Source organism: Lissotriton helveticus, chromosome 4_1 (genome assembly GCF_964261635.1).
Source record: "Lissotriton helveticus chromosome 4_1, aLisHel1.1, whole genome shotgun sequence".
NCBI classification, from domain to species: domain Eukaryota; kingdom Metazoa; phylum Chordata; class Amphibia; order Caudata; family Salamandridae; genus Lissotriton; species Lissotriton helveticus.
Window position 1 is genome coordinate 1,453,733,272 of NC_136063.1, and position 27,127 is coordinate 1,453,760,398.

The following is a 27,127-nucleotide window of genomic DNA, read 5'->3' on the forward strand; positions in this document are numbered from 1 at the left end:
GGGGGCCCATAGCAGGGCCCCCTTCTTCTTGCGGCCTCTGGTTAGGGGCCGTGGGCCTTGTTGATCCCCGCAACGTGTGGCAGGCACTCTACGGGAGCTTGTGCTACGGCCGGTTGAGAAATGAGAGTATGCAATCGCACCATGTGCGGTTGCATTGTAATTGTGGTATCAGGACCACCGACCGGCGGTCGGTCAGTCCCGAGACCGCGATGGTGTTGGTCAGAGGCAACTCTGACTGACATCCTAATAAGGCCCTTAATCTGTAAATGACAAAAATACTGACAACCAAATCTGTAGAAATATAGTAGCTACAAAAATAACTACAATAAGGAGACAACTATAATTATTAGAAAAAGTTAAGACTATAGTTAAAACAATTACAACAAATAATATCACATACAAGCAGGTCAAAACGATTTCACAAATATCAATGTTTATAAAAAAAAAAATTATATTTCAATGAAACAATATCCTTAAAAATTAAAAAAATTAAAGTATGTTAATTTATTATATGGACTACATTTCTACAAACAATAAAAACCGTCTGCAAGATTCGGATTTACTAATATAACTTGAATGCCATTAACATGTAAAAAAACCTTTATTCTAACTAGTCTCCCACATAAATGAGTAAACACATAAATGAAGGAGATAAAGTTTTATTTTGCAGTCCTCCAGAAACACTGTGAAAAGCTCATATAATGCAAGGGGACAAAATTACTATGTTACTGTCAACCCCACAAACATTTGGTGCCAGTTCAAATATTTGGGGGTAAGATTTACCTTCTGCAACTAAAGATCCCACTACACTGAAGCAAGTGGATATGTCTGAGCTGAAGTGTGAGGGAATGGGGGGGTGGGGGTCATATTTAATTTTCTAACTACAACCCCACAAACAATTTATAATCTGAATTTATTGGAAAATGCACAATAAATACGATTTTTTGCAAAAATTTAATATAAAAATTACAACTTAAAAAGAAAACTATTACACATTTCATCAACAAAGATTTCATTCAATAATATTTCAATGTTTGATCTATTATTGGGGCTCATATTTACATTTATATACATTTAAACGTAATCCACAAATTAAAACCGTGCACACACATATACATCTCAAAAATTCTGAACCCCAAGAAATATATTTATATTTATTACCTCTTTTAATTTTTCTCTAACTTATACACACCTGGCAACTTGGAAACCTTTTTCACCATATGAAAGAGAAGATGGGTCCCCGAGAGAAAGGGGTCTAGAGTTTTCACAGGGTCTTCAGACTGTCACAGCCGGAGATGCTGCGGAGATACATTGGTTGGAGCCGAGCCTGGAAAAAATGGGCTGGAACTCCCACCTTTACCAGAACATAAAGATTTCTAAAGCCATCTCAGTTGTATTTTTTGGGGAAGGTTGTGAATCTGCAATTGATTTCATAAGTATAACGGCTCAACATACGAGCTGGGGTCTACAGCTCACATTGTGCCCCATGTGTGATATTGGCTCTTCACTGAGTTATTGGGTGAAAAGTTCTGATATTGTGTGACATTGTGTGACACAGTGTGGTGACATGTGAGTTAGCTGGCCTGCTTTTACATTACCTTTAATACTGGACCAAAGCTTTCATTTTCTATTAATGTTTGAAGATTCCATAAATATTTAATACATTAATGTCACTTTAATACCCCCAATATGTATACATTTCTTTATTGGGAAAAAAGCACAAATGTAGACAGAACTTTTCCAGGATTATCAGCATACACAATTTCAATTAAGCTCAAATAGATCATGAAAAGTAAACCACCCCATTTTTTGAAGCATGTGTACATAATAAAAACTTTTATAAGTGGATAAGCCAATTGCGCACCATATTTGTAAACTAAATATATCATGCTCCCCCACATGTCCCACTTCTCCCCCTTATGTGTTAATTCCCTGTCTCCATTCCCTCTGTCCCTCTTCAAAAGAAGTGCATTGTAGAACATTAATAAGGGGAGTAGTTGATGAAAGCATAAAATGGATAGCTTACTCCACGCCACATTATCCATTACTGGCTAGTGCCCCAATATATATGTAAAGCAGGGTTCTCCAAAGTCTGTCACAGAGGGCCAGATACATGCCAGATTTTAAGATAACTACATTTATCTAAATGGGGATATGCTAAAAATCTGGCATGGATCCGGCCCTAACAATAAAACACTCTTCGCCCAATACCCCAACCAAACCCACAACCTGCTGTTGAAAAAAAAATTCAACATGAATACAATTTTAAATATTTGGTTACATTAATCTCAATACTTAAAATTTGATGTGTAAAACGTAAAAAATAATAAAAAATATATATAAAACACTACTCACCCAACCAATAAACCCCACAACAAAAACACAAAATGCTAAAGCAAAACAAATTTAATAAAATCATAGTTTACAAATTTAACCTCTTTTTTGTAAAATGCTACCCACAAAAACCCACAAAAAGTAACACTAAAACTAAAATAGGAAATCATATCTAAAATTATGACAAAAATATATTTAACAGTCTACATATAAAAGACATCATTTTAGTACCCTATTTTTAATATGGAAATTATTGCTAACAATTCAAAACAATATACTCCTCTTCGATATTATTTCCCACAAACATTCTGACGTCACAATATTTTTAATACAACAATGTGGTCAAACAATATTTGAGTCTATATTCAGGATGTACATTGCTCTACCCAGACGATGTAACTCTGAAGTGCACAAGTTATCCTTGGTGCTCCTTTGTAGTAGTAACCTTTAGAGCTTGTATAATCGAAATAATTTAGCAACCCCTCAGTCTGTTTGTAGTCTTTGCATTGGGCCAATTTCAGCAAAAAGGTACTCCCTGATTAATCTAAATCCAGCCAGAAGGGTGTATAATGGAAATAATTTTGCTTTTGAAAGGGATAACGGCTCCAGCTTTGAAAGGGATATGGGAATGGCTACAATTATCACAATGCAAAAGGTCATCACCTTTAAATCCTTCTGATTATGACACAGAAGTGGGAATATCATCTGACTCACTACATCAGTACTGGGTGACAAAGTGATTACAGGTCTAACTAAAATGGCAGATCAGATGCCTTTTACAGAGACAATCAATGCCTCTGTCCAAGATGTATTAACTTAAGGAAGGAAGCTCACGCTGAGCCGAACAAGTGCTTCCCTGATCCCTCTGCTCAGGGTTAGTGGCACCATCACATCCAGCATTGCTGCAATGAAAGTCACAAAAAGGGTACTGGTCCTGGACCAACAAGTGCATCTCTATAGGCCTTTTGACATGAAGAGCGTGGAGGAGAATCACTTCAAGAGAGGAAGAGAACTCTCGAGACGGGTCAAAATAATTTTGGAAAAGACAGCAAAGAATGTACAGAAACATATTCTGTCTGGCACCACTCTAAATAAAGAAAGGATCTATGCACGAATTCCCCCACGTTGGGTGAGGTTACCGGCACCAGAGGCTTTAAGGGGGTTGGCTACAGTATGGTAGAGGGAGTGAGAGCTGCCTTGAAGGCCACGTTTGAAACTGATATAGACTGCAGGCATTACATTATACTCTTACAATGCCTTTTAAGACTCCGACGTCCCTCCTTTTCAGCTTCAGCCTTTCAACATCCAAACTAAAAGATGCAATCGTCAGACAAAACAGCTTCAAAATATTCTCATTCAGTTAAGGGCATATTAATACAAACCATAGGAAATGATTTAGGAACGCCTGGAGTCAACACAAGGACAGGGCTCCACAGATGAATCAAGATCTTTGAAGCAGGGCCAGTAACGTAGGATAGAGTTCATCGGCCCCCAAATACATGCAAATGGAACCCTGGCCCACAGCTGAGTGTCAAAATATAGCCGAAATATAGCCATAACAGTGGTGGAGCGGGCCACTCACACCACAGCAATAACAGACTATAGTGGACAAAACCCTTAAGCACAGAGAAGTGCTCCTCCTCTTCTGCCAGCACTGTAAAGGAGATCGTGAAGCAGAAGCAGATTTTGGAGCTGGATCAAGTGGCATACGCATGCAGTGATGAACAGATGTCATGTGCCAATAGGTGGTGCTGTTCCTACTCTGGCAAGTGTTATTATTGCTCTAAGCATGCTTCATCTATTGCCTTTCTGGGATAACCTATATGCAGAGGTGTCACTAATACACCAACTGAAATCAAAGAATGAAGTGGGTGGTGATGTGGGGGAAGAGATTGGACCAGGAAGCCATCAAGTTCCAGTGTCCAAACATTGTCTAATTCTGAGAGGACATCCTACACTCTCACACTGATGATCTATCTCAAAAAACTTTCATCAATTACAATGTTTTATTTTCACAGTCCGAGAGGAGCAAAGCTGTGTTACTAGATGGAGAGAGACTGAACTCATTAGTTCAACTGCAAATGACTATGTTATCTTCCATCTCAAGCAGATAGACTTGCTCAAGACTGTCATCACAAGCTTTTGTGGGGCTAGGTTGTAACATTTGTTGGGGCCCTCCTAAACAGGGAAAGGTGAGAAAATTCAATAAAAAGTAAATATGACAAAATTCACATTTTGTTACAGTTTGTCAGTGAAGACAAATTGGGTTACAAAAACCCATAACAAAATCTGATCTGCAGGCAAAATAAAGTATTATGTGGCCATCTTGCACAAACACTGAAAACTGCATGTGTACAGTCTGCCCATGCATCCTAACCACAGAATGTACTCCAGAGATCAGTAGGGTGCAGGTGCTTATTTTGGTTGGTTGAAAGAACAGTCAATCAGATTGCCCTTCTTGCCACCCTTTCAACTAATAATAACTCTGTGTGATACAGCAAATGGTAGACTGCCACTCATTCACATTTGGGCTGGTAATTTTGTTACAAATCTTCGCTGCTGCATGAGTACCAGCTGCAGTTCACCTTACTCTTTAGGACATTGTAGGGGATGCAGATCCCATGACAAAGGTGAACTTTCACCATGATTCAAGTCCACTTACCGCAAATCAATCAAATACAGCTCTATCAAAATACCCCAACTCTGACCTGCAAAAACCCTAAATAGCCAATAATTTTGAACAAAACACAGCTCTTTAAAATTGCCTGTTTTAACTAGAAGTTGCCCTTCATTCAAGATAAGGGACTCAAACATAGCAGTTATGCCACTGCACCTCAATTCAGCTATGGAGCACACACAGTCATTCCATTATTTGGACCCAGCTACACATATTCAAATTCAGGCTGTTAACGGGACACACAGATCTTCTCATATATTCATTTCTGACCTGCAGTATTTATTGCTATTCTATCCCTGAAACATTTTTAGACCTCATTCAAAACACCCCAGTTATATTCTTCTGCACCAATCCCATACCAGGGCTAAACACGGACATAATAACTTTACTAATGAACCTCAAACTTGCAGAAACCCCATAGTCCACTACTCAGAGTTACTTACAGCGTTTACATACTTTTTCTTTTTTTCTTTTTTTTTTTTTATTCCTCATAAACCAATGATGGGTATTCCAGACAGAGTGTCCTCTCCATCCCCATTAGCGATGTAGCGGCCTCAAGGATTCCATCCAAAGGACGGAATCCGAATAAAATGGGGAGGGAGGAAAACCCCTCTAGATTTAGCTGTTTGCTAGGTCCGCTCCATACCCTTTATACTGGAACGCCCTTGGTTGGGTAGGAGACCAAACACCGACAGCACCCAGGTGAAATCATAGGAATGTTCTCATCTATTCCGCCAAGCCTCAAGGGGCGCCCAGATCTTAGTCAGGCTAGAACTATCACATGCTATGTCAGATTCACTCACATATATAACATATTTAAGGCAGTCAGCAAAAGTAGGACTACTCTCCATCTTCCAACCCTTGCAGATTTCACGCCTAGCAAGAATCATTATATAGAATATAAATTTAGTTCTCAAATCTTTAAGCTGGTACTCTTCCCCTAAGCCAAAGAGAATCATTTTAGGGGTGATCGTAAAATGAATATCAAGAACTTCAGTTATAAACTCTTCAACTTTAGACCAAAAAAGCGACAATTTGGAACACTCAACGAACATATGCAAGTCATCTGCAGCGATCATTTTGCACCGAGGACAGCAATGTTCAAAGGTTCGTAATCTTTACCAGTTTTTTCGGGGATATATATACTCTATACAGGGTAAACAAATGGTTTCGTTTCAAGGGGGCAGATTTCACTACTGTATTCAACAATTCGAAAGAATCTCCCCATAGAGCAGAGATATTATCACTTTGTAAAAATTCCACTTCTCCCCACAGTTTATTCAATTCTATATCAGTTAATTCGTCTTTCTCATTGAGTGCCTCATACCAGAATGCTATTTCTTTTCTCCAACTCTGTTTTTTCTTGACCATTTCAAATTTCGGGTTAGTTGTTATATTCCAAGGTATGGTAGCCCACCAACTAGATAACTGATAGAATTTAAACCTTGTAAGTGTTCCATTTGTCAACCTATAGAGCGTTTCCCACCCCAATACCCTTGCACCATCAAGGAGATCCTGCCACTGCATAATACCAGCTGCTTTTAGGGGAAGAGATAGTTGGTCTGTGAGGCATTCTGGTGTCCTCGGGGAATCCCATATAGGAGCAAAAGGTGTGTAATAGGGGATACCCAGTCTTTTTCTGACAAAAACCCAGTTTCGCAGAGATGTATCCAGAATCTTTAGTCTAACCTTTTTGTAGAATTTTGGATCCCCAAATTTAAATAAAAAAGATTCATGCCCTAGGGGGACGTCGTGTAGTAACGCCTGAAATAGTCGACCCATGCAAGATGTATCAGCTTTATCAGCCATTGTCCTAAAGTTTTTGAAATGAAAAGAATGGCAGTAATGGAGAATGTCTGGCATAGCAAGACCACCTGTTTTTAATTTTCTTCGTAATTTTTTCAGTGAAATTCTAGGCGATTTGGAGTTCCATATAAAAGATCCTATTTTTCCCTGTAATTTGGCAATCTCGTTGGGGTTGAAAGAGAGGGGTATCGAATTAAAGAGAAAAGTAATCTTTGGCAAAATAACCATTTTTATTAAGTTTACCCTCCCAAATATATTCAGTGGCAGTCCCGACCATCGATGCAGGAGTCCACTGATGTCTTTGTGGACTCTATCTAAATTTACTTTAGACGTGTCGGAGATGTTCTGCACCAGATGTATTCCTAAGTATCTCATTCTTGGTTTCGTTTCAGGGAGTAGGTTCTCCTGGTTCCACTGCATGATCTCTGTTTTTTCTTTATTGATTCTGTATCCAGAGACCTCTCCGAAAGCCTCCGCATGATGGAATAGTCGAAGAATTGATATCTCTGGATTAGAAGTGTACATTAAAAGATCATCAGCGTATAAAGCAAGTTTTAGGTCCACCCCATTCATGTGGAAAGGCTTAATTGAAGCATCGGCTCTTAACAGGATAGCTAGGGGCTCTATATATAAGTTAAACAATAAAGGGGAGAGGGGACATCCCTGTCTAGTACCCCGTGTTATTTGGACCCAATCCGTGAGTGAGTTGTTGACAAGAAACCTAGCCTTTGGATGAAAATATAAAGCTTTTACAGATGTAATGAAGTTGGTCGGGATTCCAAATTTAGATAATGCTTCCCACAAATATAGCCAGCCAACCTGATCAAAAGCCTTAGCGGCATCAATTGCAACGATAGTTAATGGAATTTTTTTTATCTGTGGAGAAGTCAATAGCAGCAATGGCCTGGAAGGTTAACTCATTTAGCTGCCTGCCAGGCATGAAACCCCTCTGATCTTCGTGTACCATGGACTTGATTACTTTGGCCAACCTCGCCGCCAAAATACCAGCAAAGATTTTATAGTCTGTATTGAGCAGCGAGATTGGCCTATAGGACTCAACCCTCAAGGGGTCTTTATTAGGTTTCAAAACTAATGTGACGGTAGCCTCCAGCCATGTGGAAGGAATAGGCTCTCCACCTTGATGAATTTTATTAAATAATGACCTAAGAATGGGAACTAGAATAACAGATCCTAGTTGATATACTTCTACTGGAAGCCCGTCTGGGCCGGACGCCTTTCCCCTAGCCATTCTTTTTAGTTGATCGTGTATCTCTCCCTCTTGAATTATAGAGCCCAAAAACAAGCTATCTGCCTCCATTAAATGTGGGATACATAGTCTCTCTAACCACTGGCCTGCATCTTCAATAGACCGCATCATTTCCCATATACAAATTCTGCATATAAGCTTTAACTTCTTTCAATATTTCGTTATCAGATGATATATCCCCAGTACTCTGTATGTTTAAACTATTTATCTGATTCCTGACTCGATCAGATCTAACTTTCCACGCCAGAAAACGACCACACTTCTCCCCATAGGAGAAGTTCTGTAGTCTACTTGCGTCCCACTTTTCTTTTATAATTTTATCCAAATTGGCCTGGTACTTGGCTTTTAAGCTCTCCAGATCTTTCTGTATAGTGATTAAATTGGTCTGCTGTTCAAGGGAGGCCTTCTGTAGCTCTTGCTCTTTTTGTTTTATTTTAAGTAGCGATTCAGCCTTCTTCCTACTTTTATTCCTATGTACCATCATAGATGTGAATATCCCCGTCAGATAGGATTTAAATGCATCCCATATTATTTGCTCGGATGCCGAGTTTTTATTAAGCTGGAAGTATTCAGACATATGCTTCAATAGATCGTTTTTTAATTCTTCCTGTAATAGTAGAGATCTATCTAAGGTCCACCGTCTAACTTGGATGTCTAGAGGAAGTTTAACTACTAGTTCTACCATAGAATGATCAGATAGGATAGCTGGAATGTAAGAGACAGACACAATCTCAGAAAGTAACACTTGATCAATAAGGAAGAAGTCAATGCGTGAGTGATGTCTATGCCTATGGCTGTAGAATGAATAATCCCTATTTTTCTGGTTCTTAAGCCTCCAGACATCCAGTAAGTTATAATCTCTCATCACATTTTTGAGTTCTTTTTTAGATTTGGATAGAGGGGTAAAACAGCCCTTGAGGTGCGATCCAGGCAGGGATCAAATACTAGATTGAAGTCCCCTCCTAAAATAATAGGAACATTTAATCCGAGAAAGCTGTTCTTTAGGCTAATCAACGCCTCCGGAGAGTCCTGATTTGGTCCATAATATATTGCGCATGTTAACTTTATATTCTTTATGGCTAGAGATGCAGTCAACCATCTACCTGTATGGTCCGTTTCGTACTTCTCAACCCTTATTCCGCTATTTGATCTGATAATTATGGCAACTCCTCTGGTATTACCACTCTGTTCTGAGCAGAGGATATCCTGTATCCACCTTTGGTGTCTAAAGGCTGCCTTACACTCCTGTTTTTCAAGGTGAGTTTCTTCTAAAAGAAAGATATGGGCTCCTGTTTTATTCAAGATTTCGCAAATTCTGTTGAGTTTCCTAACTTCTCTTAGTCCATTTACATTCCAACGTACTGTTTTTATTTTATTCTCCATAGTCTCCCCTAGTCAATTTTATTGCGTCCAAGGGATATCCCGTTATAAATTTAGTATTGATTAATTCTCTATTTGCGCCCAGCTCTCCTTTTCTTGGTTCATGAGGACTTTTTTTCTTTAACACCCCAACCCCCCCCCCCCGAAACCCTCCTCCCCCTTTGAGGAACCCCCCCATTTTACCTTTGGCGATTGTATCGCCATTTGGGCGATTGTATCGCCATTTGGGCTCATACTTTTTCGTTTCACCTACAACTGTTCAGTGCAACCAAGTTTAAATTGTCACACACAGGAACACAGCAATTCAAGCCTAGTGAACACAGGGCCACACATACGTAGTTTTCTTTCTGGTTACAAACAACCGGATTCGCAGAATTGGGCCATTTGTGACCGAAAAAGCATTTTTCTATGTACAGAAGCCGATTTTGTGATTTGATAACCTACTACCGAATCACCAAATAGGTTAGCGATTTGATTTTAGGAAGGGGCGTGTTAAGAGCGTTCCTTCCTAACAGCAACTTGCAGTGGTAAGAAAGAATGTTTTGCAACCAAAATGCCATCGCAAAACATTCACATTTTACCACCAACCTGAAGTTGGTGGTAAACCATTTGCAAATGAGAAGGGATCCCCAGGGGACCCCTTCCCTTTTGTGAACATACTTTTAGAGCAGGCACTGGTCCCACGTACCACTGCCTACTCTTAATAAATGAAAAGAAAACTTTTCATTGTTGAAGCAAAGGAAAAAGGGCTGTATTAAAAAACGAAATTGCTTTATTTAAAAGCAAACACAGACATAGTGGTCTGCTGTCCCCGGCAGGCCACCATCCCTGTGTTAGCATGTCGCGGTGGGTCGCAAATTGCGACAGACCTCATGAATATTAATGAGGTAGGTCAGTTGCAACCTCATTAGGAATCACTAAATGTGTCAAAGGCACATTAGTACATAGGTGTTTGTAAATTAACTAATAGGGAATCGCTAACATTTGCTATTGGGTAATTGCAAATTAAAACCTACATGCACGTGACCCACAGTTCTGAAAATGCACTTCAATCGTGACCCACAGACAACCCTACTCTGCCCATTCAGATAAAGCCACAATGTTGCAGCTCAAAGCTGACCCACAGCAACCCCATTCTAATTCTCAGAACCAAACAATGCCTTAGCAATGCATCTTACCATTGGCTTAAAGCAGATCCATAAATTAAAGTATTGATATTACAGTTCACAGGCATCTCCGTTAATGTTACTTAATTGTGTCCTGCAGCATCTTCCCATAAGGCTGAGCCAGTGCACTTCGATCTTCACTTGCATCAGCCCAGCATTAGAAGGAGAGAGAGCACACGGACTGCTCTAAAACTGCACCTTAGTGTAAAACGTGACTCGAGGTCACAGGAACACACTTCACCTTTTCCGGCTTCATCCACCACCTTTGGGATTGGTTTGGTCAATTGATCGCCGTGCACCATCACATCTGAAACCAATCATTGTAAAAGAAAATTGCAGTCCTGGACTCATATGGTGACTATGCATTTAAATCATGATATGCGGCACCTCTACCATTTCAATTACTGATGACCGTGCATACCTTTATCGTCACACCTTAATCTTAGTCTGTGGCACTCCCTGACAGTCCATAACTAGGAAAGACCTCCAGCATTAATAGTACATTGCACGAACGATCACACTTTTTATATTAAAATTTACTAGAATCCTGGAATGGAGTGATAATTTTACATTGGGAAATAATAAAATGCCTTAGGTCGGCCCTTACTATAATTATGTGCGCATTGTCTTACTTTTAACACCAGCTCAGGGATCACTGAGAAGAAGGGCAGAGGATATAGCCTTACAGCTAGAGCGGTCGAGCTCGAAGCTGGAGAACCAGGTTCGAGTCTCGGCAACGACGCTTAACATTCTCGGATTCTGGGAAAATCACTTAATCTCCCCATGCCTTACAAAAATGAATGTGTCCTTCTGTAAGAAAACTGGTGCTATGTAAAGTGCTCTGATACCCAATGTTTCGGGTCTAGTTCGCACTATATAAAACTAACCAAAAAATGGAGTACAAAGAATGTGCATAGTGGTGTAGTTATCAATACAGCAGCATGAGAGGAGGTACCACAGTCACAGGGTGTGGCAGTACACTTCACAAATAGTAGATTTTTCTTTACTACCAATCAAAGGGATGTGAGCCCCATTTGCTTGCTTTCAATAGAGCTAAGTGCAGCCTTGCTACGCCACAGTTACAATGTAATAATGTAACAAACCGGGCTCCCAATCTGACCTGGTTGAAACCAGTAAAATGTATTCCCCCTCCATTTCCTACTTAAATCTCAAATAAGGTAATGGGCAGACATGGTTATCTTATTTCTTTAATTTTCCATTCAACCTTTGCAGTTGGGGCGTTATAAATTGTGGAACCCTCTAGGCCCACTAGAACGCAGAATACGGTCAGTTTAGCCCCAGGTTCCCCCAAACCCCTTCTGCTGGTCTTGTACTACCATGGTAACAGGCACTCTCGAGATATTCTGCTACTGTGGTCAGCATTCTTAGTAGGAGATTAAATGTGACATTTAACATGGCTGGCAACTTTGACTCTTAACGCCAAACAAATAAATACAAATCGGAGGTCACAAAGCTTTCATTGTGCTGTCAATAATCCAAATCTCAGCATTGCCAGCCAAATCTAGTCTCCTGCAGAGAGGGGGAAAGCAAACAACTCCAAGCACCCATTCATCTGACCAAGAAGTACCTATGGTCAGACATTCTATATCTGGTGTCAATTCGATTGAGTCCATCGGTTATGTATGGCTTATCTGTCATTGTGCTCCGAGTGGTTGTTCCAACTGCCTCTTATTTGAGTGTACTATGTGGGCATCCCCTAGATTCATAGACCTCTTTTAAGTCTCGGCTAAGCGTGCGGAAGCGCGTTCTCGCCGAGAACCTTTTGTCGCCGTATCTGCTTTCCAGGAGACAATCCTGGCGGCGCGCATCGCCTTGGAGGCGATTTGAAACTGGCACGCGCCGCGCTCGCTGTGGCTGTCTCCTGGGAAGCGCAAACATACACAGGCACACCTCCCCCTGCACGCATGCACACACACACACGAGCGCACATACAGGCACGCACAGAGACACTCCCCCCCCACCCCCGCCGTCGCACACAGAGACACACACACAGGAGCGCACATACACGCACACATACAGAGACACCCCTGCCGTCACACACATACACACACACGTGCACCCCCCCACACACACACACACACGAGCGCCCCCCAAGGCCCACTTACCGCCAATCCGGTGTTCTGTCGCCTCCGCGAGGCTCTCCCTCAGGCGTGGGAGCCCCGCGTCACCACTGCTCCTCGGACCAGGAACTCCGTGGGCGCGGGCTTCGCGCACAAGACGGAAGTCCCGCCCCCACGCTAGGTTTCGTTTTCGAGTGGGCGCGCACATATTGCAGTCATTGGCCATTTTAAGAAGGGCTCACTCTCCTGTTCAGCAGCTCTGTCGCTCTGCTTTCGTATCTTATCACGGTAAAGTAAAGTAATGTTCAGCACAGATTATATGTATAGGTCAGGGGACCTCCACACTGATTGTCGGATCGCAACACACAGGAATTTAAGTTAAATATTATGCCTCTGCCTTTGTAAGCATTTTATTTGGAAAGCAAATCCTGAAATACTGAATGCAGAAAGTGACATTTTATTCAAAATCCAAGTGTAGGATGTCCCTCTGAGATTAGAGACATGATTTCCAATGACAGGAGTTCCTGATTTAATCTTAAAGGTGGCATTGCTTTGATTAACATTGTTTTAAAGGATGGATTTAATGCATGTTTGTTTTGTTTTCAAAACTTTTGAATGGTGTGCCCTTGCCTGAGGTGCATCATCAGAGCTGTGTGAATAATAACAGCTGTGAGCCCGTGCGTGAGGTGCATCATCAGAGCTGTGTGAATAATAGCAGCTGTGAACCCGTGCCGGAGGTGCATCATCAGAGCTGTGTGAATAATAACAGCTGCGAACCCGGGCCTGAGGTGCATCATCAGAGCTGTGTGAATAATAACTCGGTCAGCCCCGTGAGTGAGGTGCATCATCAGAGCTGTGTGAATAATAACAGCTATAAACACGTGCCTGAGGTGCATCATCAGAGCTGTGTGAATAATAACTGCGTCAGCCCCGTGCGTGAGGTGCATCATCAGAGCTGTGTGAATAATAACAGCTGTGAGCCCGTGCGTGAGGTGCATCATCAGAGCTGTGTGAATAATAACAGCTGTGAGCCCCGTGCATGAAGTGCATCATCAGAGCTGTGTGAATAATAACTGCGTCAGCCCCGTGCGTGAGGTGCATCATCAGAGCTGTGTGAATAATAACAGCTGTGAACCCGTGCCGGAGGTGCATCATCAGAGCTGTGTGAATAATAACTGCGTCAGCCCCGTGCGTGAGGTGCATCATCAGAGCTGTGTGAATAATAACAGCTATAAACACGTGCCTGAGGTGCATCATCAGAGCTGTGTGAATAATAACTGCGTCAGCCCCGTGCGTGAGGTGCATCATCAGAGCTGTGTGAATAATAACAGCTGTGAGCCCGTGCGTGAGGTGCATCATCAGAGCTGTGTGAATAATAACAGCTGTGAGCCCCGTGCATGAAGTGCATCATCAGAGCTGTGTAAATAAAAACTGCGTCAGCCCCGTGCGTGAGGTGCATCATCAGAGCTGTGTGAATAATAACTGCGTCAGCCCCGTGCGTGAGGTGCATCATCCACATTCCTCAGGTCATCCAAATTCCTGCACTCTGTACCACACTGCTTTCAAGAACAGCATACTCTTGCACACACTGACTGCTCACCAATTCAAAGTTTGCTAAAATAAGTTATGCAACGTATTGTCATACACAATGCCAATAACTCAAACTTTAATGCTGCGAGACCTATTGCATTGTAAATGCTTGTTCCATGAGTGATCTGCAGTCCATTTACAGGATCCAATCTTGTTGGGAGAGTGAGACGCTATCCATTTTTGTGCGGCATCTTGCTGATCTATTAAGCTCTCAATACACACCAGGATACATATGCTCCTAGAGCCCAATATCTCTTTCTGTATCCCTAACAGAGCCATTTTAAGGTTAATATGATGATTTGTTGCTACTGACAGAAATTTCTGTACATATGCCAAAATGCCTGGATTCAGGGACGATCCAATGACATATGAAGAAATGTACCAACAGCTTGGCACCTAATGCACGGGGGGTTCCGGTTACCATCTTTGATAGCCTTTCTGGGGTGAAATGTATTCGATGTAAATATTTTTCTATATCAATTCAAGTGAGGAAGGTCAGGTAGTGGGGGTTGACGGGCTTGGGTAGCAGGGAAGTTCTGGCACCCTGGCATGGTGCCAACCCAAAACCATAAAGGTTTATTGATAAGAACAACGGTTTTCTCCCCATGAAGGTAAAAATATTATGAAGTAGACACATTCAGTTTAAAACAAACTGAATTGGAATGAGCATAATATGTAAAATAAGGACACGTGAGATAAAAGTTTAATGTCACATTTACTTTGCTCCTCACTGTGAAACACTGGATTTATTTGTATATACGGTTGATAAAAAACTACATCCTCCAGAAGGCTCAGGGCCATTGAGACAGCAAACAGGAAATGATGCAATCACCAGTTTGAATATATATGTGTTTGTGCCCTGGGACCAGGTTGATCGTGAGCAAGGGATACGTTTCCCAAAACGCGTAGATCCGTGTCTGCCTGCCAAAATATCCCAACAACTGAAGGATATATATATTTTTTTTTTTTTTTTTCAGGGGGTGAAGGGGGGTTTGCATTAAAATCATTCGTAACGGATTCCAGTGTGATGGCCATTATTTCGACTCTATAGTTGAATGTGTTGCAATACTAATATATATATATATATATATATATATATATATATACACATATATATATATATATATATATATATATATATATATATATATATATATACATATATACATATATACATATATACACACTCAAGCACAGGTAGTCCCAATAGAGTCGCCCACGAGACAGCAGAGAAAGGTTACCAGCCTTTTAATATCAGGTATGGAAGTACGCAAGTGGCGGGTACAGTGTACAGCTTCCCCTTTGAGCCTGACGCGTTTCAGGTTTCCCTACTACAGCTATCAGTGCGCCATAATCACTGGAGAATATTTGGGCACTACATATCCCATAAGTCCTGTATTACGCCTGTAGGCGTGACTGTGTATTTAAATTGAGGGATTGCCTGCCCGCCACTGCAGGAACTTTCCCGGCAGCCTCTGAAGAAAGGGAAACCTGAAACACGTCAGGCTCAAAGGGGAAGCTGTACACTGTACCCGCCACTTGCGTACCTCCATACCTGATATTAAAAGGCTGGTAACCTTTCTCTGCTGTCTCGTGTGCGACTCTATTGGGACTACCTGTGCTTAAATCTATGGGCGGAAGCCCATCCGCCGAGTTCTGCACCAACCTGCAATTCTGAGGGGGGCCACACGGATGGATTCACCTCGTAATGTGGAGCGACAGAGCAGGATTGAGGAAGGACACTGTGGCGGGGGCTCACTTAGGGCTTCAACTACTACAGCTATCAGTGCGCCATAATCACTGGAGAATATTTGGGCACTACATATCCCATAATTCCTGTATTACGCCTGTAGGCGTGACTGTGTATTTAAATTGAGGGATTGCCTGCCCGCAACTGCACAAACTTTCCCGGCAGCCTCTGAAGAAAGGGAAACCTGAAACGCGTCAGGCTTAAAGGGGAAGCAGTACACTGTACCCGCCACTTGCGTACTTCCATACCTGATATTAAAAGGCTGGTAACCTTTCTCTGCTGTCTCGTGTGCGACTCTATTGGGACTACCTGTGCTTGAATATATAAATATATAATGCATTTCAATATGCCTTCCTCAGCGCCCTGCACCAATTGAAGACCTTCATCACCAAAGAATAGTCCTGCTTCTCTTTTTATGGTACAGAGAGTCACACGCTCCTCCCCAAGCAGTCATGGCTCACCTGTTGCTCACTGGAATGTAATATCACACTTCAACTCCCAGAATGCAACATGATCATGCATCTGGGTCAGTGGTATGGGGGGTGTTGCACATGAAAGAACACGGTGTTGTGCATGCAGGTTGTGACAAAATATGTATATATTTATACACACACACATACACATATAAATATATATATATACACACACATTATACATACACACACACATACATACACCTTATGCCAGAGATGCCCAACAGAAACTATGCATGGTCACCAAAGACCAGCCTTACTTTAAGTCCCGGGATGGCGACGGACATGTCTGTGATGGCAGGGCTGAGCCCAGCATGACTTAGAAGATATACAATGTTTCCACCTCCAGTATATCAATCTTTTCCCCATATTTAGAGCAGCAGGTGGAACAGGCCGTTGCTGCTGGAAACTCATACAGACTGCTACTGCCATAGAGCTGTCAGCATGTTGATGCCAATTCAAGAGGAGCAGGCGGAGACCACCTGTTGCACAGAGAACACCAGGACGGCCCGAGAAGTGCAGATCACTTCAGTAATGCACTCCTTTTATCTTTGATGTTGTGGAACCACAAAACATCGTCTTCCTGGCGGAATAAAAGGCAGTGAGAATCCCATATCGACTTATAAAATAGATAGGAGACAGCTTCCGTCAAGGCCACTGCTGTATCCAGTACTACTACAATACAGGGTAGTATATTCATTATATGTTGGTACAGGGCCCAAGATTATGCGAAGGACGACATTGTGTCAGGTCCGGGAACCATGATGGTTAATATGCCCCAGGACACCTTATGCAAGGTCACCATCATGCCACTGAATCCCTTTCCCACACCTCCATGCTCACAAAGACACAATAAGATGCATTAATTTACTCAAACAGACACACACTCCCAAAACACACATACATTATCAGATTCTTCCCCACTAAATTTACCTTCCACCACGGGCGGTCCTGAAGGGGGAAGTTCCACTATACCAGTTCTGGACCCTGCAGACGTGCACATTGTGCCCAAGCAGAATGCCATCACTCATAATGAGCTAAACCAATGGCTGAAGTAGGCAGATCTTGTGCCCCATACTGTATGCTGTGCAAGTGGGAAAAAATGTGGATCATACCACAGCAGATCAACCAATGAAGAGGGCTGACTGAAAGCCCCTGTAAGTATGTATGTATTTATTTGGTAAAACAAATGTTCTTGCCTAAACCCGACCGAATAAGACATCCAAACTAGGTCTGTCTCTGCACGGTAAGTCATGATCAACCACTGAAAGGATTCCAATGATGAAAGCATGGATTCCTAATATATTTTGCAGCAGTCCAAATATGTATTACTGTCTACGATAATCATATATCTCTATGTTGCAGGGCATTCCCAAAAATGAACGCAAATTGAAAACAAAGGAGCTTATTCACAAACTGCATTAATTAGTAAAACTGTTTGTCCTACAACAGTACTACATACATACTATAAACATCCTACAAACTGCTAGTCTAAAACTTAGGCGCAAAGTTTCCACCTCCCCTATCTTTTTCTGTGTAGCTGTGTGGAGATCTCCACAAACGTAAAACTAGATTTTAGAAGTAAATGTGTGAGAGACAGGGGGAGTGGCTGAAAAATGGGGAATACTCACAACTAAACGGGAGGGGATTCTGGAGGAGTAAGGAGAGGTTAAAGGAGGGTCAGGGAGCGGTTTAAGGAGAGACAAACATCACCGACAAATGTGTAGGCCCATTGCTATTCACAAACTGCACTTCTAATGATTCTACAGCTAAAACAGTAGTAAATTGCTCCAGCTCAGGGCTGAAGTAAGTCCTGAGCCACAGATGGTCAACCACTAGTTCTAGAACAACCTCTCATAAAAAACGAAGGTAGGGACTTAATATAAAACCCCAAAGAAAATACTGTTAAATTATTTACAGTACGTATCCTCACCACACAAACACCCCTATAACTACACAACTATATGCAACTGGCACCCTCTTGGGATAACATTAACCAAATGCTACCACCATCAGTCAGCCACCTTCCCCACTTTCCTCCATTGTGCAGAACACAGCATTCTCACCGGGCATGTATAATACACGTTGAGGACTGGATGGAAAGAGTACCTCCACTGCTAGGAGACTCATATCAAGATAGGAACACAATGGATAGACACGAATGCAAACAAGTTTTTCAGTTGTCCTCAACAGACAAATAAATTCTGCCTCAATCAGCTCCTCCACTGGGCGAACACACCAACAGTAAAGGATTAAGGTGGCAGGGCTAAAGCAACTCTGAAACAACTGTTTACCCACGGTTACCTAAAGAAAGGCATCACATCTCTATACACAGCACTTAGTAGACTGGCACAACCACAACAACATTCCTACCTGACACGTTGGAAACATGACTTAGGCACACAAATAACAGATGAGCTCTGACAACGCCTGTGGTCATGGGCAGATAGGACGACCATTTGCATTTCAAAGCTAATTCCTATAAATACTCACCTGATACTATTTTACCCGGGTGCACCTCCACACCTAGATGGGGGCATCTGAGCTCTATTGGAGGAGTTGCGGGGAGTGGGACACATATTTCCACATGTGTTGCCAATGTCTGCAGGTCAAGTGGTTTTGGGGCGAGGTGCTCCAACAGATCTGTTAACTCTGCTCAGTGACTACCGCTGGACCCACTGATGCTCTTGCAAGGTGGATCTGGAGAGTACTGGGTCTATCCCTACACCACCGCCTGGGGCCAGCTATTCACCTTCTTCCCCTTGGCGGCCCATCTGATGATAACCCACACCTGAAAGAATTCTTTCCCTCCAATCCTCACGCTATGGTGGACTAAAGTGTGGTATTTTTATGCCATGGGATGCTTCACTGCTATAATCAATGATAGGATGTTCAAGAGGATCTGGTTACCCTTTAAAACCTATACCAAAAGGACAGGACCCAACCAGTACCAGTGACCACGATGACAGACATCCTCCAGCGAGCTCAACTGGGAGGACTCTCATCCTCGGAGAGGGAAAGCGTGTCAGAAGGAGGTGCCGGAGATTCCTTATGAACTGTACTCAATAATATGCTCAAACAATACATTGACCTGTGGTGTTTTATGCTCATATCATGAGGTGTAATATGCATGTGTTGTGAAGACATCAACCCTGCCATCCCATTTCTAATGATGTTATCATCCTGAACTCCACATAAAACTTAAAAAATAAAATGTTTAGAAAGACATACTTACAATAGTTAAATCTATATATAAAATATAGCAATGTAAAAAATATCACAATACTAAATGTGTATTGTTTTATTAGAAAATATGTTATGAACCTTTTGAATGAAAAATAATGTAACAATATATTTTTAAAACATAAATAAATTACTTTAACTATATACATAACTTGGTAAATATTAATGCATAAAAATATTTACTTTGAAATTAATCAAAAAATAATTTTTACTTTAGGTGCAAATTTATATTTTAATGTAACTTTCTGAAAAAGATTTAATTCGAAATTATGTTAATATTGCTGTAGCTTTTTTTTATTTTGTTCTATATTGAAATTATATCAAATGAATTCACAATATTTAACATTAAAAAATGTACTACTTTTTTAAGTTGAATAAACTTTTTGAATTTTCCTTATAATATATTACATTGAAATGTTATTATATGAAATGACAATTATTTTGCTGAAGGTTACATTAAAAAATAAATTTTCACCTAATGTACTTTTTTATTATGCGTTAATTATTAAAAGTGGTGTATAGAATTACAATTTCATTATATTTTAATAACATTTCCTACATTCATTTTTACATATAAAAAGTTCTTAAACTATTTTATAATTATGATGTGTACTATTTTTTAGATTTTTACACATTAAATTATATTAATATTTTCACCAACTTGAAATCATTTACTGTAATATTTTATATGAGACTTTATTTCAAGTCCCTAACTCCATTATTTTCTATGGGAAGGTGTTACAGGATCAGTAATGCTGGGCTTACTACAGTTTATTTTCTGGCACTAGTAATTTACACTCAAATTTGGCTTTACCCCCTTTTTCGGGGTAGGGGAAGCATGCAAATGTACACTTAGGAGTAACCTTATACTCAAATTTAGTTTATAGCTAAAGTGATAAAGTTACACAAAAGTGTAAAAGTAGATTACATGTGTAAATTATTCACATGCGATTCATCTTTGTGAATAGCACCAAGAGTGCACATTACAAGAAAAAAAATAATTTGAAGAATGGAAACCACTTTGTTCAGTTATCAAGATGCACAGACATCATTCCATACTATGACCTCTCCCTGACACACCTTAGCTCTGTCATGCTACTTACAGTGCTGACCTGTTGAACAAGCATTGGCAAAGCCAATAGGTCTCCCCGACGCAAGAGATATTGGCTTTGTCACTGTGTTTTAGCCATGTTATACACCAGGGTGGCTGCTGTTTAGCAAGTCGGCTAAAAGTTAGTGGCATACAGGAGGTTGGTGTAGAGTAGAATGGTGAAGAGTGGAGTAGAGTGAAGTGGCATAGAGTGTTGTGTATTGGAGTAGCATAGAGTGAAGTCGCATAGAGTGAAGTCGCTTAGAGTGAAGTCGCATAGAGTGACGTACAGTAGAGTGGACTGGTGTAGAGGGCAGTGGTGCAGAATTGAGTGGTGCAGAGTGGAGTGGAATAGAGAGGAATGCTGTGGAGTGATGTGGAGTAGAGTAGCATAGAGTGCAAGGGAGTAGAGTGCACTGGCATTGAATACAGTAGTGCAGAGTAGAGTGGCGTAGAGTGCAGTGCTGCATAATAATGTCAGAGTGCAGTGGTGTAGAGTTCAGAGACGTAGAGTGGTGCAAAGTACAGTGCAGTTGTGCCAAATAGAGTGCTGGGGTGAAGATCAAAGTAGAGCACAGTGGCATAGAGTGCCATACAGTGGTCTAGAGTGGACTGGTGTACAGCGCATCAGTGTAGAGTGCTGAACAGCATAGGGGCATAGAGTATGGTGGCATATAATGCAGAGGCATAGAATTAGGTGGTGCACAATGCATCGTCACAGAACATAGTGGCATAGATTGGAGTGGTGCATAGCAGAGTGCAATGATGCAGAGTGGAGTAAAGTGATGCAGTGGCTTAGAGTGCAATGATGCAGTGTAGCGTGGCATAGAGGGCATTGGGATACAAAAGGGGATGATGGACGGAGCGTTTGTATAAATCAAACACTCACCCCCAGTCAACTGATCTGGGTTTAATCCATCACCATTCTTTAGTTCACTCAGCCACCCCAGTTCAGACATGGCTATATGCAAATCAGTCTGACCCTGTGCCTTATGGGAACAGTCCAGCCCGAACTGCCAAGCCATGTCTTCCCTGGACCGGAAACAAGCATCCTGGGACCGGTTTCGGATTCATAATCCTCATCAGCCAGGCTATCTTGAATCCAGTGGCCAAGTGAACAAGGGACTCACGTCTGAGCATACCCTGCCACACTTAGGGCGAACAAAGCGATACAAAAGGGGATGATGGATGGAGCGTTTGTATAAATCAAACACTCACCCCCAGTCAACTGATCTGGGTTTAATTCATCACCATTCTTTAGTTCACTCAGCCACCCCAGTTAAAACATGGCTATATGCAAATCAGTCTGACCTTGTGCCTTATGGGAACAGTCCAGCCCGAACTGCCAAGCCATGTCTTCCCTGGACCGGAAACAAACATCCTGGGACCGGTTTCGGATTCATAATCCTCATCAGCCAGGCTATCTTGAATCCAGTGGCCAAGCGAACAAGGGACTCACGTCTGAGCATACCCTGCCACACTTAGGGCGATACATATTTGAAAGGCTATTCTCTGGTGGGTGATAAAATCAGCGCTGTGCCCCACCATTAGCCAATTCAGTACCTGCTCTAGGTATGTGATGTACCTTTTTACATATAGCCAGTGTCTAACCCAGGGTGGTGTGGAGTGCAAAAAAACGATGGATTTAGGCCCAGATCCTTGTACTGGGGTGAATGTATGACATTGTTATACATTCTGTCCATCAACTGTGTTTTTTGCAATTTTCACCCCGAGTGTGCTGGGGATGCTCAGACTTGAGTCCCAGGCTCTCCACACCACTGGAGTCAAGCTATCCAGGCTGATGAAGGCTGATAGCCAGAAACCGGTCCTTGGATGCTTGATTCCGGTCTGGGAAAGACATGGCTTGGTAGTTCGGACTGGACTGTTCCCATGAGGCACAGGGTCAGAGCTGATTTGCATATAGCCAGTGTCTAACCCAGGGTGGTGTGGAGTGCAAAAAAACGATGGATTTAGGCCCAGATCCTTGTTCTGGGGTGAATGTATGACATTTTTCTACATTCTGTCCATCAACTGTGTTTTTGCAATAGAGGGCATTGGCACAGAGTACAGTAATGAAGAGTAGAGTTCAGTGCACCAGTGTATTGTGGCATAGAGGGCAGTGGCCTAGAGTGCCATAGAGAGCAGTGGTACAGAGTAGAGTGGAATGGCCAGATTGGAGTGGTTTACAATACAGTGGCATACCGTGGAATAGAGTGCAGTTGTGTAGATTGTTTCAGAGTACAGCGAAGTAGCGTAGAGAGGAGAGGTGCAGGATAAAGTGCAGTGGTGTAGAGTGTAATGGTGTAGGGTAAAGTGGAGTAGAATGCAGTGGCACAGAGTGCAATGGTGCAGAGCAGATTAGAGTGGAATGCAATGGATTGGCGTAAAGTGCAAGGACATAGAGTTGAGTGGTACAGAGTAGAGTGCATTGGCTTAGAGTGCAGTGGCGTAGAATGCAGTGCTGCAGAGTGATGTAGAGCGGAGTGGCCTAGACTAGAGTTGTGTAGAGTGTAGTGGTGAAGAGTACAGTGGAGTAGAGCAGTGTAGAGTGCATTGACATAATGTAGTATGGTGCAGAGTAGAGTAGGGAGACTTAGAGTGCAGTGGCGTAGAGTGGAGTAGAGTGCAGTTGCATGAAGTGGAGTGAGGTGAGATGGAGTGTCGCATAGTAGAGTGCAATGGCGCACAGTAGAATGGAGTATGCATGTTGTGGTAGTACACTGCCATTACAGACAACACATTTTCAATTGAAATGACTGTTATATTTGCACAGACATGCAGTTTTACTAATAAAACTATACAGAGCACAAACGAGTGTATTGATTTTTTTGATCATATTAAAGTATTTGTTTCCGACACACTTAAGAATTAACCAAAAAATATCCTTCATTTGTGCTTTCCTAATTCTGAAATACTAGCACAGTTTATTTAAATGTTGTTGGGAGCTAGAAAAAAAACCTTTCCTCCACCTTGTATCCAGCAAGAGTGTCACATAAATCCACTCACCTTGAAGTCAGAGAAAGAAAAAAGTAATCACCAAGCCCCTGCGGAAGACATAGCCTGACATTCGACCTCTTGTTTGTAAATGCACAGCAAATGTGATGAGATAAGAAAAAGATTTACAGGCATGTTTACAGAAAGGAGCATTCGGTGAAAAATACAAGGAGAGGCAGTGTGAAAAGGACTTGCCCCTTTGGAGGGATGAACTCACGCTGCACAGCCTAAAACCAATAAAGCCAGCAAATAGAAAGCCATAAACTGTGAGTTACAAACCATAAAGCCAATGGTAAGCAAAGGGCAGAATGCATTCCCAGGGGAGCTTCCGCATGTCCCCAAGATGTTGTTCGGAAACTAGACAGCACAAGCTTCAACCTATAAAAGGGCCCAACACCATAAACCACAGCTTCTTAATGGAAGTGGTGGAAATGCACTCAAATACAATCCTTCATTACTATAACTTATTCCTCAGGCCAGGCTCTCGTAAAGCACCTCTAACAACGAGGAACCAAAAGTCAGACTCCTCTGTAGACTCAACTGGTCAACGCCAGTTCGGCATGACGCTAGAGGCTATAGTTACAGCTTGAGAAGGTTTCCACAACGAGTGCTCTGCTCGCATTATCCTGGTTGTTGTCAGCATCAACGTCACGCTTACTACAGTCCATCGTTTCTATTTATGTTGCTAGTAAGGGGATATTATCTCAGACTCTGCTCACGCGACAAAAACAAAAGAAACACCAATCAGCCTCGTTTCAGAATGGCAATGCTTCCTGTGTTTTAAATTGTGTAAAAGCAGTTCAGACGTGAAGGCTGGAACTGACTGAATTAAGCTGGCACTCTATTAAGTACTATGGGTGCATTCCATTACAATTGTTAAGCTCTTCTAGCCCATTACAGGCAGGGACTAAAGATACTGAATCATCATTCTGAATGCTCCAAAAGGGATGTCCCGCTATGAATTCCTAGGCCATTAACCCTCAGCACGGAGACAAGCAATTTCAGACATGTTCCAACTGTTTCGTATTCAGAAAGGACGTACCAAGTAGTGTAGTTGGCACGTAATGCACCTCACCTCCTTCTCCTTTGACAGACTTACACAGAACCATCGTTGGACCCCAAAACATCTTTCTTAACAACGGCTAGGTACAAGGGAGATAAGGCGTGCCGATAGTATCGGGTGGAAAGAAAGTGCTCACTAGAACAGGCATTTAGGGTGCCAACGATCATACACTGTGGAATTAGCAGTGCCTAGTTAAGAAAAATGTTACCAAATTCATAAATGTATTAATAATTTCTACAGTCAGGGACTGTTCTTTGGGGAAGACACATTAAATGAGAGCACGTCAATTAATTTGCAGGGTGCAGAAATGCACACTCAAACAAGCATTGAAAATGACAACAGGTCTGGCTTAAAAATGTTTCATCAGTCATCAATGAGGTTTAGCCATTCAATAAGCAATCACATATGAACGCAATAAATCATTATACATCCACAGTCATTCGTCCTCGCATTTATGCATCCATTTACTCATTCGCTGACTTATTCTTGAATTATCCCACTCACACAGCTCCAGTAAAAAGCATGTTCAACAACATATGCAGGATACAATAAAAGAGTAAATTAGAAAAAAATGCGTTGCCACTTAAACATCGCAAGCATATGCTTGCAATAACAAAGAAAATTCAAATAAAACCAATCGTAGCTTTTCAGACGTGAGACCGGTCTCAGACATAGGCAGCCTGTGGGTGATTATAAACTTTTAGTTTCCGTGGACTAATCAGTTGCTTGCTACGCAGAATTCGCCTGAAACACCACCGACTGCAAAACCAAGGCTGCGAGAAGATGTGCTTTGGCCATCTCATTCAAAAGAGGGCACACCCCCTGAAATGTCTGCAGCAGCCTAGTCAGAAGCGGACTTTCCCCGTGGGCGGGCAAGAACATGACGCACTCCCGTGATACATATATGTGTTTTCTTTCAATGCCGAAGTTAGCCTTGCCCACTCCAGTTTTAAGAAGGGTGTGGGGAACATCCTACAGATGGGAGTGTGAGGGATATCTAAGGGGTGGTCTATTCCACATCTCACACTCAAATTATTTTTTTAGCAAGGGGGAGAACTTCCATCCTCCAGATAGTGGATCTATGCATAACTGAACTATGTGCGAACTACTGAGGAGCACACACCCCAAAAAGTGGGAAGAAAAAAATAGGAATATCTCAATACATCCCAAAAAAAGCGTGCTTTATTTGTATCTATCTTTGCTTGTTCCAAGTCTTTCTGTTCATAATAGAAACCGGAAGAAAAACAAGGCTTGGTGAACTACTCACACCTGACATGGGACAATCTGATATCTGTGAGGAATGCGTCAGCTGCTTCTATTTACCATCTTGTGAACGCACAGCATTTTATTTTCACACAATCCCTAGGCTGAGGCTCCCGTTTAATCACATCCAGCACCCGGACCAGACTGGGTACTAACACACCCTTTGCTACGGTAACGGGACAGAAATGACGGGCAGTCACAGCACACGTTACCTTGTTCATCCCATTGCCCATGGTGCCTGCCGCGGAAGGAGGAGGTGGCGCAGAACAGCAAACCACTGTCACTGCCTGTGATAAGGTTCTGCGTGTGGACACAGCAGTGCAGTGTGCACAGCAGCCTCTCCTTCCACGCGTGTCCGCAGAGCCTCCACCCACGATACCAATGGGTTTTTCCGTATGAGTAGTTAATGGGGCAAAAACAGAGCTGGGCCGTCTATGACATGCAGCTGAACTAGTTGAGGGCTGCCCGGAACCGCCTTCTCGACCTCATCATCTTCCCCTTGCCTCCTATCGCACACAGGGCTCGAGCCGGGCCCTTGCCGCATCTCTAATGGGTCTTGTAGTTCACCCGCCTTCAGAGCCCAGTAGGGAGGCAAGGCGCACAACTACGTTCCCCGGCGTGCACCGGGGCAGCGCGTGTCTCACCAAAATAAACCGGTGCTCAGGGAAGTAGCGCCTTCCCCTCCCACAGCACATTCCTGGCACAGTGAGTAATAAGGGACAGCTCGCGCTCTTCCGCTTCTGAGACAGGACAGGCAGATGGCACTCTGCCGCCCTCCGCCTCGTGGGAGGGAAAACTAAGCATAGGCAAGAGGCGCACTGCGCTAGACAAGACACCAGCAAAGATTCTTTTTAAACAGTTGATTGACGAGTTTTTTTCTGGGCCTGTGATCAGACTGCCGGGTAAGAGTTTTCACCCCTGTCTGAAAGAACCCATTGGTTAGTTTATGG

At 42.3% G+C, this 27,127-nt stretch overlaps 1 protein-coding gene across 1 annotated transcript in view; it reads right to left on the minus strand.

Annotated features, from left to right (window-relative positions):
• The window catches only part of DUSP22 (dual specificity phosphatase 22), a 340,779-nt gene extending 314,054 nt beyond the window's left edge, over positions 1 to 26,725 (minus strand). Inside the window, exon 1 of the mRNA XM_078688030.1 lies at positions 26,390 to 26,725. Coding sequence (XP_078544156.1) covers positions 26,390 to 26,410 — 21 coding nt within the window. The 5' untranslated portion in view covers positions 26,411 to 26,725. The remainder of the gene's footprint in view (positions 1 to 26,389) is intronic.
• Positions 26,726 to 27,127: the final 402 nt, after the last annotated feature.